Consider the following 12,108-nt stretch of genomic DNA (forward strand, 5'->3'; position numbering starts at 1 on the left):
CCCTCTAGTTTCTAGAACTATCTTGTTCTTTCAGGAATGCTCTAGTATTTACTAGATGGAGGGTAGACTGGTATATAAGAGGGGGAAAACGTGACGCGAAGAGGTAATGTAATGTGTGTATAGACAGTGAGTAATTGAACTGCAGTCAGAGAGCACGAGAGACGTTACAGCGTTTGTTTAGCGCGATTGTTGAAGTTGAGTGTATTGGTAAAGTTATATTCGGAAAGAATAAACCAGTTTTATTAAGAAAGGACTTGTGTCGCTTACGTTTTGTCGGAACGAAGTTACGGAAAATCAATTAACAAACGGAGACGTAACAGAGGTTTAAGAGCAAGTTTGATAAATATTTGAATGATAAGAGCTGGCTTTGAGGTTTTTAGTGTTTAGTTTAATTTAATGGGTAGGACAACCTAAATTAAACAAAATGCCCCTTGTTGTCTCATTTAATATTATGTTATGTTATATATTATAGGTTACAATAGTATGTTTTTTTCTGCTGTTTTTTTAAACTTAAAATAAGTGATTGGTTGTTTGTTGTTATGCTCAAAACCTTACAACAGGATATCTCTGCTGGTTCTACTACAGAATATCAAACTCCAAGTTTTACCATTATATGTTTTTAAACTTTCCACTAAGTCGCCAAAATAATATTGAGACATCTAGCGTTGAAGAAACAAACTTCATAAACATGGCAGCGTGTATGAATGGTTTAGGTTTTATAATTGTATCGTCCGCTGTAGCTCAGAATAGTAGGAAATATGTTCAACTTTTACGAACAAGGCATAGGATAAGGTATTTTGATAGGTGTTTAGCTGATATTAACCGTAAGTATTCAGGATGGAAAGAAACGACGAGTGCTTCTAAAGAAATTTTGTTTAGCAGTGGGTGAGTAGTAATGTTCGTTTAGTGGTTGTGCCGGGTTCGATTAGAATTTAGACTTAAAAGTACCTGGTGTGAAACTTAAAGCCAGCCCGGGAGTTTAAGTTCGTGGCGTGTTTATCTTTAAGCTAGTTTCACCGCTTAAGCCGTGATTTTTATTTATAAAGTCAAAGATGTAACAGTTATTTAAGAGTTACAATTATATGCAAGTATGAACGAAGTTAACATTAACAGTTATTTTAAAAGTTTAAGACTAGTTTATATTGTGTTAAATTTTAAAATAACCTGTCCGGTTTTGTCCTGTAAAATCTGGTAAAACATCGGAATTGAATGAATTTCAGAAACCCATTTCCTGTTGTAATGTTAATAATTAGACCTGAGACAGATTGAAGTTTCTGTTTCAGTAAATTTATATAAGAAATTAAATGTCCTTGGTGGGACATTGGTAAGTTTATAGATTTACAGTGCTAAGATCCAAAGTTTGATTTCCTGTATTGGACGCAGCAGACAGCCCAATGTGGCTTTGCCTTAAAACAAATAAACATAAAGTAAAATCTTATGACAAGGCTCTAGATCCCTTCCACTTGATAAAACTTGCAGATCAAAACTATATATATTTTTGAGATATTATAATCCAGTTCTTTGAAATATTGAATTTAAAAATATTTTCAGTTTTTATCACCCAGTATAATCTAAAGTAAAATGTTGTCAATGTCAAATAATGACAATATAATAATAAAAACAAACTTTATATTTCATTAATTCATTTATCTGAAACAATAAATGTGCTTCTGGTTCCTTGTGGTTGAGGTGAGCACAGCTCAAATGAAGCAATAAATTATACTATATAATAACTATTGAGTCATAATTTTATGAAATGTTTGCTTGCCTTATAACCATTTCAGGATTGTGGGGAGGAGAAGACTATGCATAACTAACAGAACATTGACAGGTTTTCAATATTGCATTCCTTTGGAGAAAATAGCACCAAAAATAACTGGGCAATTTCAGTGGCAACCAAGTTCACATCAAAATTCTGTGGTCAGGTTGTTTGAACTTTGTCATTGTATTAAAATTGTCCCCATTGAACTATGCATTCAGGAAATATATTGTGCAAGTAACACATTAGTGCTTTATTTGAAGCAACACTGTTGTTACAAACCCTCAAGAATAGGAATGGAAACATACCCATACCAGTGATAACATTTTGTTTTCTATATCTTTCTAAATAAAAGATTTTTTGGAAGGATATGCGAGATTTAACAAACCTGCATTGTACTGGTTCAGATTGCTATTGTAGGTAGAAGTGCCAATGTCTATCATCAGGACTGATATATAATGATTACTACTTTGGTAGTAAGAAATATTTTCTGGGACTGTATTATCGTGTAGTTTTTTCAAATGATGATGATTAAAATGAGTAAATAAAAACTAATGAGTGCATCATGAGTCAGAAAATATTGTAGTTGTTACAGTTATCAGCATAATATGATAAATTTAAGGTGTGCAGACACTATAAAGTTTAAACAATGTATCATGTTGCTGCAAAGCTTAGGGCTGAGTGATTTTATTTTGAAATGTTTATGTTGTGAAAATGCAATAATTACATGTAACTTTTTATACTAAATTTGCTCTGTTGTTTTTTGAGGCTGTGGAATTGTTTTATAACATTTTTTTAGTTATTTTTTTGCAGTATTCATCATTTTTCTTGGTATGCTGAAATTATAATTATAATATAAAAATTGATTTACTTTAACTAAACTACAATTTTAGAGTCTAGAGATAAAATAGATTAAACACGATTATAGATATTTGCTCTACTGCCATTGAAGTTATCCTAAAAACTAAGCCTCATTTGAGAAATTGCCATTGTACTATATATATATCACTGACAAAAAGAGTAGATAACTTCAGTTATAAGTATGTTTTCTAGTTTTATGTAAGTAGAACTTTTTCTATGGTTTTTGACTATATGGTACAACTATAGTGTGATGTTATCATATTAGGTGGAAAATTATTTATTACATTGTCTCCATACAAGACTGTATGACTGTAGATAACTTGACTCAGTTATTTTATAGCTTAAGTTATGTAAACAATATAATAGATTAATTATGGTAACCTTGTTTGAAATCTCTCTTATAGGAAACCATTGAAAATTAGTACAGGAAAATTGGCCAGGTTTGCAGATGGGTGTTCAGTAGCTCAGCTTGGAGATACTTCAGTTATGGTGACAGCTGTCAGTAAAACTAGGCAGAGCTCTTCGTCATTTTTACCATTAGTGGTTGGTGTTTTGGTTTACTAACATATACCCAAGAACATTGCTATACTTTTTTGTCAGCTGTCTGTTTCCAGTTTATTTTCTTTCTAGATTATAGTGGGACTAGAATATTTTAGAGATTTTGTAAATAAACACTCTCTGTTTTAGAGAAATAAATAGATAAATAATTTCTTTATATAGATATAAATAGCATTTATTTATAAGTTTTCAGTTTAATCTTTCCAGTTTTATATTAAACATTTTTCACAAAAATAAACTAATGAAAGCATTCAACTTGTTTTTTTATTCTGTGTTCTCATTTAACTGCCACACATTTTTTAAAACCTTACTTCAAGTAAACTGTGTGAATTTTTTTCAGACTTGTCTTGATTCTTGAATCGATCAGTTCTTTTAACATGTTTGAAATATAAGGCACAAGCAGCAAAGTATCAGAATATGAATCTAGGAAATATACAGTGACAAATAATTTTGTAGTTAAGTTTGAAAATAATCCAAGCTTTTAATATTTGTCTAGTATGGTGTGATTTATGCTATCTCTATAAGTTGATTGTAGAGCATGAAATTTGAAGAATACTAGATGAATGTAAAGTGAATGCCATAATGTATTACAGGTTGATTACAGACAGAAAGCAGCAGCAGCGGGAAGAATACCAACTAACTTTTTACGGCGTGAACTAGGCCCTACAGAAAAAGAAATTCTAACTAGTCGAGTAATAGGTAAGTCTAAAAAAACATCATTAAAGTCTGTGTGTCCATCAGTGGTTTCATCATTTTAAGTGATTGTTTTATAACAACTATAAAAAGAGATTAAAATGTTTTCTTTGATAAATGTAAGTAATTCAACAGTGGTATTTAGAAGTTTTTTATGTGCTTAATTTTCATACATGGAGTGAACCAATGTGTTTATATGATGATCAGGTACATAAGTATTTTTAAAGTTTAAAAATGATTGAGAAATATGTATTATTATTATTATTGTGACTTATGTTTTTTATTTCTAAAGTTGAAAGAAGTTTCTTTACTGTTTTTTAACTATAAACTGTTTTAAGAACTAGTATAATAAAACTAAGTAATTAGTTAATGGTTATTAAAATAATAATTTTTTTCCCTAGATAGATCAGTAAGACCGCTGTTTCCTGAAGGCTACCTTTATGATACTCAGGTATAGTATCAGAGTTTAGAATTGTCATTTAAGTGTGTTTGGCTGTCACTGGGAATTCTACACAGTTTACCTTGAATGCTAAAAATGTTGATTCATCCTGCCAATGACAATAAACATATGTTTTATTAGCTTGTGAATTTTACCACAGCTAGGAAGGCCTGTTGAACATATGGTACAATTAATGATATTTTTATTAGAAAATGGTGGTGCTGATAAACAGTCTGATGATAACGAGCCTTCCTGGATTTTATAAAATTCACAGATTATGATTGTATTGGAAATGTTTGTGTTTGCTGGCTGTGTAACCACTTCCATTTTATTGCAACCAGTTTGGCTTGTTTTGCCTAAAGCTACACGAGGGCTATCTGTGCTAGCTGTCCCTGATTTAGCAGTGAAATACTTGAGGGAAGGCAGCTAGTCATCATCACCCACTGCTAACTCTTGGGCTTCTCTTTTTACCAACAAATAGTGGGATTGACCATCACATTATAATGCCCCAATGGCTGAAAGGGGTGAGCATGTTTGGTAGGATGCTGATTCTGAGATTGCGAGTCAATTACCCTAACCACCTGGCCATGCCAGGCCACCAGTTATATGTTCCCTGTAAATTGAACAGGTACATGAGATTAGGCTATGAATTAAAATATGTTGAGTAATTCAGAGGGCTGACTATAATATTCAAAATTACAATGGAATGTGTTTAAAAAATGTAGATTTTGATCAAATAATTTGTATATGACTTTAATTAGCCAGTTTTATATCTTTCAGTTTATATGATACAAAGATCTGTTTTCATGTTTAAATGCTGTAATTGCTTCTGACTACTATTTATGTGCTTACACAACTGTCAGAATTAGATGTAGGTACAAAATCACCATATATCTTTATCTTACATAAAAAACAATGTTTACATCCACAATAATTTCTACAACTTGTAATATGTTTGTTTCATATTTTTCATTTTGCAATGCATTATTGAATACAACTTTTTATCATAGTAAAACTAACCATGCAGTGTTTATACTTAAATTTTTCAACTCGAAATCTAACGTTTTACAAAATAAGAATGCCGGCTTTCTGCTGTTTTAAGTGTTGAGTCTGTGTACTTCTATGTGGATGTGTATTGAGAAATGTTAAAATTTATTCGGGATGGAGCACACGTGTGTACAATTTTATACATCAGCAAGACCACTTTTTAAAAAATAATTTAGTGAGTGCCATAGAACTTTTAAGTTAATGGACTATCTGAAAATGGAAATATAAAAACAATAGTTATGACGATTTACAGTTATTAGTTTCTGTTCTGCCATTATTGTACTATTTTTATCTTTATTTAATACTTTTCTTTATATTTAATAGCTGGTTTGCAACTTGATTGCTGTTGATGGCCACAACGACCCTGATGTTGTCAGTATAAATGCAGGTAAAAACATTTTCTCCTCAGCTTATTGTGGAGTAGAATTGTTTAAAATAAGTTTAGGACAAAAAGAGACCTTTCGGTTCATCTAGGCTGTCCCATCTAAACTTAACTTTAAAAATATAACACTCAAAGCCAGTCCTTGTCATTCAAATACTTATCAAGCTTTCCCTTAAACTCCATTAAATTAACCACATCCACTACATCTGAAGAGAACCCATTCCAAAGGCCAAAAAAATAAAAGTTTTAGTTGAAGATGACTCTTACTCTGTCAAAAGTTATGACCTTAGTTTTATCATTCTAACCATTCAGAATGAAAAAAGATGATGCATAAACACTATAAATTCCATTAACAATCTTAAATACCTCAATGAGACCCACTCTAACTCTTTATTTTTTTCTTCAAGCAAAAACCATTCCAGGTATCACCCTAGCTAGTAGCCCTCCTCTGAATCTTTTCAAACAGTTCGTAGTCTTTCCTAAGGTAAGAAGCCCAAGATTGAAAACAATAATAACTTCAAATGTGGCTTTACCAATGACCAATAAAATGATAACTTCTTTAGATTTGTATTCAACATTTCTGTAGATAAAACTTAAAATCCTATCTATTCTTCCACTAGCAACAGGTTATTTCCATCAAAATTATAGTCATCATTCAAATTACGATATGCATTACTTTGAATTTTTTATAGTTACAAATTACCTGCTATTTATTTACTCAGCTCACCAAATATCAAATCCTTTTGTAAAGCAGCATCTTCCTTACACCATCAACATTCAAAACCTTAATATCATTAGGAAATTTAAATAATTTTGGACCATTCTCATCATCTAGAAATAACCTTATTGGTTATTTTCAATTTCAGAAATATAACATTACTCCTGTTATTTGTAAATATAATTTGCTGAATGCACTTTTAATTAATCCTTAATAAATTTCATTCATTCATTTAGTTCCTGCAGCCCTTCAGTGGCTCAATAGTAAGTATGAAGGCTTATAATGCTAAAAATCTGGTTTTGATACCAATATGTATCCTTGTGCTTACCAATAAACATGTAGTTCCTTCAAAATGACAAAAATATAAGACAACTAATCCGAAACTTTAGCTGCGATTGTAACTTACAAAATAATAACCTTGAAAGTACTTTATTGATATTTTGTGTTGGTAAATAAAAATGTTCTGTAATCTCTGTTGACTCTTTTAAAAATGTCTAATTTTCAAATGTATTATTCATAGTATAAAATGTACTTTCTTTTTCTGACCATACTCTGTTGTCTGGTGTGAACAGTTACCCACTGTTTCTTGATGACAAAGCTATTTCTTTTCCTTAAGCTGGGATTCAATTATCTTTACTGTTGCTATTCAAGAAAATAGCTTCCTTCTCAGTTCACATACCTGAGCCCACTGGTTTGAATTATGGTAGACCATATTTAATGTTCTCCTGTTATGAGAGTAATTTATAATAGTTTGATTGTTTTCTGTAGGTATATTTTCTGTTGGTTTCTTCACTTTTTACTATAGATCCTATGTTTTTCACTTAACTAGTGAACTGTCAACATCCTCTTAGTTCCATCTGGATGTTGCCCAAGTATACATCATTGTTTGACAGTTAGTTTTTCCTGTTTCCTGTTTGTTCTCTTTCTCAAAACTTGAGTGCTTAGGATGGGCAGTTGCATATTTTCTATAGTTATTCCTCCTTTTTTTTGAGTAGGTTATTGTTGTTCTGACTCAATCAAACATATCTGTGCTACATTGAAGTTTGTTATTATCTGGTTCACACTGCACTCTGTAGTAGTTTCTCATGAAAGTTTCTATCCTCATGTTGATTGTAAGCAAAAGGACAAGCTTTACCTGAAGCTGGTTCTCATCACAGTGTTCACCTTCATGTTGATTGTAAGCAAAGGGACAAGCTTTACCTGAAGCTGGTTCTCATCACAGTGTTCACCTTCATGCTGATTGTAAGCAAAGAGACAAGTTTTACCTGAAGCTGGTTCTCATCACAGTGTTCACCTTCATGCTGATTGTAAGCAAAGGGACAAGCTTTACCTGAAGCTGGTTGTCATTACAGTGTTCACCTTTATGTTAATTGTAAGCAAAGAGACAAGCTTTACCTGAAGCTGGTTCTCATCACAGTGTTCACCTTCATGTTACTTGTAAGCAAAGAGACAAGTTTTACCCAAAGCTGGTTCTTATTACAGTGTTCACCTTTTTAATGGATGTAATCAGAGGAACAAGCTTCACCTGAAACTGGTTCATGTCACATTTTTCATCTTCACGATGATTGTAAACAAAGGGAGAAACATTTCTGCATGCATGATGAAAGTGGTGTTTTGGTCGTTTTTTTATTTAGTGAAACTGTCTTGACATAATTATTATTTTTGGAATTCACATTGACACATCTGGATGGATACATTTCTTCCAGTTATTCTCATGTCATATTTTACTCAAGGCTTCATGCACTTTTTGGATAGATTATAGATACAGATCTCATGATTCTCTAGAAAGATCAGATACAAGCGTTCATAAGATATTTCACAGAGGACACAGTGGATTTGGGAGGAGAAAGGCAAAGAATGACAATTGTCAAAGTATAAGTTACTGGCCATTCAGTGTTATCTCTTTGATTTAAGTTCTAAATTATGGACCTACAACTGATGTGTTAAATTTGGGTTTAACTTGTAGATAAAATTTGATGCATGGGAACTGGTAACATTCAAGTAACCTCTGTTAAATATTAGACGTTGATTTAATCATTCTCAACCTTCTTTAGTACTCTAACATGTAAGGCTGGTAATATTCAAACCTTCAGTTCATTAATGATTTTAATGCTGTGAGAATTGATATGTTTAATCAGTTTTATCTGGTTTATAGAAATTTATTATCACACAGCAAAAACTGTACATAAAAAGATTTTTTATTTATTCTATGGATCTTATTTTCAGCTTCTGCTGCTCTTTCTTTGTCTGACATCCCCTGGAATGGGCCAGTTGGAGCCGTCAGAGTGGGGATGATTGATGGAGAACTTGTCATCAATCCCACACGTCGAGAGCTTGTACAAAGCTCACTAAACTTGGTGGTTACAGGGGCTGAACATAACCTTGTAGGTAAGCTTGGTGTATTGAGATATCACTAAACAAAGTGTCATGTCAAAGTAAATACATCTGTGTATAATAGATTTATATAGAGATAGCTAAACTTTGTTGTAAGTGTAGATGAATATTCTGCTCTTCTGAGATAAATAAAGCATGTGCTAAAATACTGTACCAGATATAATAGTAGTAGAAACTGAAAACTTGAGGTAAAAAAGTTCTGAGATAATAACTCACACAAAATAGCTATCTTCCTTGTGTGTCTTCTTTCGAGATTTGTATGCACTAGCCTTTAGGCAACTCCCACCTAATTTTACATGTTTTAATATGGACTATGCTGGTTTATGATGATGCCATCATGTGACTAAAGTCCACCACCAATCGGAGGGGGTCACAACCTCCACGTGTAGTAATTTCTCCTATGCACTTGCACTCATAATAACTTCATTCTTTTCCTTGGGATTTCATTGAATAGATATGTTCAGAATTTCTCATCCAAGTTCAGTTTGATGAGATTTACATTTTTAAGGAAACTTTGGTTTTTGTTATTTTCATCTGTTGTTTTAAAAGCTTTAATTTTTGTCATGAATTCTCAAAGGATGGTGACTTTTATTTAATCTTGTGTGAGTGATGATATTACACACACACAGCCCTTTTTTCTACCATGGCTTCTGGAGACTCATTACCTGTAGGAGATGTTGCAGCCATTGTTCAATGTGTTGTAGATTACCACATGCTTATTGAGTTTCTTACTCCCACTGAGGTGCCTGAAGTTCTTTCTCCTCAGTTGGGAATGATCTAATGGATTATGAATTTAACCTGATTTGCTTTGGGTTGTGCCTTACCATTCAAGGAATGACCCCAATCTTTTTCTATATTTCATTCTCAGATGGGTTCCTTTCTTTATCTTTTACCCTTGTCCTTTAATGTTTCTCATTTTTCACCCCATGATCCTGATTATTGGTGTTTACCTTTTTTCAAACAAAAGACTTCTGGTATTTGAATACAGGATGAGAGTTTACTCCGTTTCGATGTGCTAGAACTTCTCGCTGTCTATCTGGCACGTTCCCATTCCTGCTCCTAATGGTTGATCACTTGATCATGATTCACTCTGTCAGTTTCATGGTTGTTTCTTAGACCTACTATCCAGGAGGCACCTGTTCCAGGACTCTTTGTTTTTGGGCATTGGACATACTTTTCTGGGCCCATTCATATCAGGTTTAGCTTGTGTCAGTTGGTCATGAACTGCCTCTCTCAGCTAGTCCTCATTCTACCTGTAGAGTAGTCCCAAGCCTGACTGAGACTTTATTGGGGTTTTGTACTCTTTCACATGTTCCCTGTTTGAGTTGGCTTCTTGCTATTTGTACCATCTTTCTCTCCAAATTTATTTCCTCTTTATTCTAGCCTGTGATTACCATTGCTCTGCTGTCTATGCTCTGGATGCTCTTCGCACCCTGTTTCACTGCATTTATATACTCATCTCTTGAGACCAGTCTTTCTTTCCTAAGGATTTGACTGCTCAGGAGAGTAACTTCTTTCTGTCTCTCACCTATTTGATCATTCAGATTCTGACTGTTCAGGCTGTTCAGTGTTGCTTATCATGGACTTCTCTCTTTCTACCTCTACTGAATAGGTGTGTCAATTCCTCTGATTGGTATGTTTAACTGTTCATGTTGATGCTCACAGGTTGTTTTGTATTTCTTCACATTTCGATTTGTTACCTTTCACATTCTTTTGTATCTCAGCTTTGTTGGCTCTAGGATGACATCCTCCAAGTGGATATATAGATGACATATTTGTCTCTCCTTATCTACACCATTTGGTTGTTTTGTCTCTTGCTGGATATCAGCTTCCACCAGTCACCAGTTTTTCAACCATTTCACTGTCTGTGAGAAGAATATGTACAATTCATTTTCAAAGCCCCTTTTCAATTTTATAGGATCCTCCCATGTGGCTGGTGTTGCATCCCAGAGTATACTTATTCAAAATCTGCATCAAGCCAGGACAATGGAAAGACCATTTGAGGTATCCTCGTGTTATACCTATTTACTGAATTGTTCGATCCAGTCTGTACCTATTTCATGGAATATCATAGAAAAAACCAGCACCAGGGAAGTTTCAGCCCACTTCTTTGACTTGCACTTGCTGGCTTTTAAAAAATAGGGTTTTTGTGGTCACCCATTGCACTGCCTCCAATAAAAGACTTTTCAGGTTGGAGGTCTCATGGGGATTTGGGTACTTCTCTTGGTCTCTCCAGTGTGAGTTCTCACTTCTTTTTATTCTTTAAGTGATGCACAGGTGGCCCCTTGCCAGTTCCTAGTTGCTGGGGTGATGAATCATGGAGAATCATCACTGGTTGGGTTTAGCACAATACAGTGAGAAGTGGGGTGGTAGTGACACTGTCAGTGTAGTGTGGGTCACTCTTATAAAAAGTAACACATATCTATCATGCCCTCCTCCTGCAGTCAGAGTCTATTCAGTAGAGTTGATATGAGCACACAGTGTACAGGCATCATGATAGAGAACTAACGTGCCATCATCTTGCAACCAGAGCCCGTTCAGTAGAGTTGATGTCAGCACACAGTGTACAGGCATCATGATACATATCTAATGTGCCATCCTCCTGATTGACTATTACACCAAGATCCATTTCCTTCATAACACTCTTAACATTATTCCCATCCAAATTACATTTATAATTCAAATTATGATAACCCACATGCATTATTTTGCATTTATTATAATTAAAACCCATCTACCATTTATTCACCCAACTCATTAAACAATCTAAATCCATTTGTAAATCAGCAGCATATTCTTCACAGTTAGCAACACCCAAGACCTTAATATCATCTGCAAATTTAAGTAATTTATTGACTACTCCTTCATCTATGTCATTGATGTATATCAAAAAGAGCAAAAGTTCTAAGACTGAGCCCTAAGGTACCCCACTTATTACATTAATCCAGTTTGACTGAACTCCATTTGTAACAACCCTCCGATTTCTTCCATCCAGCCACTCTTCTATTAACCCTCGACGTGGAATCCTGTACATGGTGAGGGGACCTCCCAGGGATGGTTCTGTATTTTCAGTTACTTCCTCTGGGATCCAAACATCCACCCACTTGTTTGCCGTGAGTGGCAACCCATGAAGGGGAGGAGAGGATCCTGTTGGTTGAGCGGTGTCTGGGGCTCTGCAACACACCACTTTGGTCTTGAATTCCTGTAGACGGGTAGCCTTGGGGTGGCCCTCCCCAGGGTCAATCGGCTGGGCCCCC

At 34.1% G+C, this 12,108-nt stretch overlaps 1 protein-coding gene across 1 annotated transcript; it reads left to right on the forward strand.

The window, feature by feature from the left end:
* Nucleotides 1-687: 687 nt before the first annotated feature.
* Nucleotides 688-10,855, forward strand: LOC106476459 (polyribonucleotide nucleotidyltransferase 1, mitochondrial-like; the record flags this gene model as incomplete). Its single annotated transcript, XM_013937116.2, has 7 exons — nt 688-885; nt 3,025-3,163; nt 3,772-3,877; nt 4,273-4,322; nt 5,682-5,745; nt 8,684-8,845; nt 10,770-10,855. Coding segments are annotated over exons 1-7 (804 nt in total), but the record flags the coding sequence as incomplete, so codon positions are not given.
* Between the last annotated feature and the right edge of the window lie 1,253 nt (nt 10,856-12,108).

This window comes from Limulus polyphemus, unplaced genomic scaffold, assembly GCF_000517525.1.
Source record: "Limulus polyphemus unplaced genomic scaffold, Limulus_polyphemus-2.1.2 Scaffold10633, whole genome shotgun sequence".
Lineage (NCBI taxonomy): Eukaryota > Metazoa > Arthropoda > Merostomata > Xiphosura > Limulidae > Limulus > Limulus polyphemus.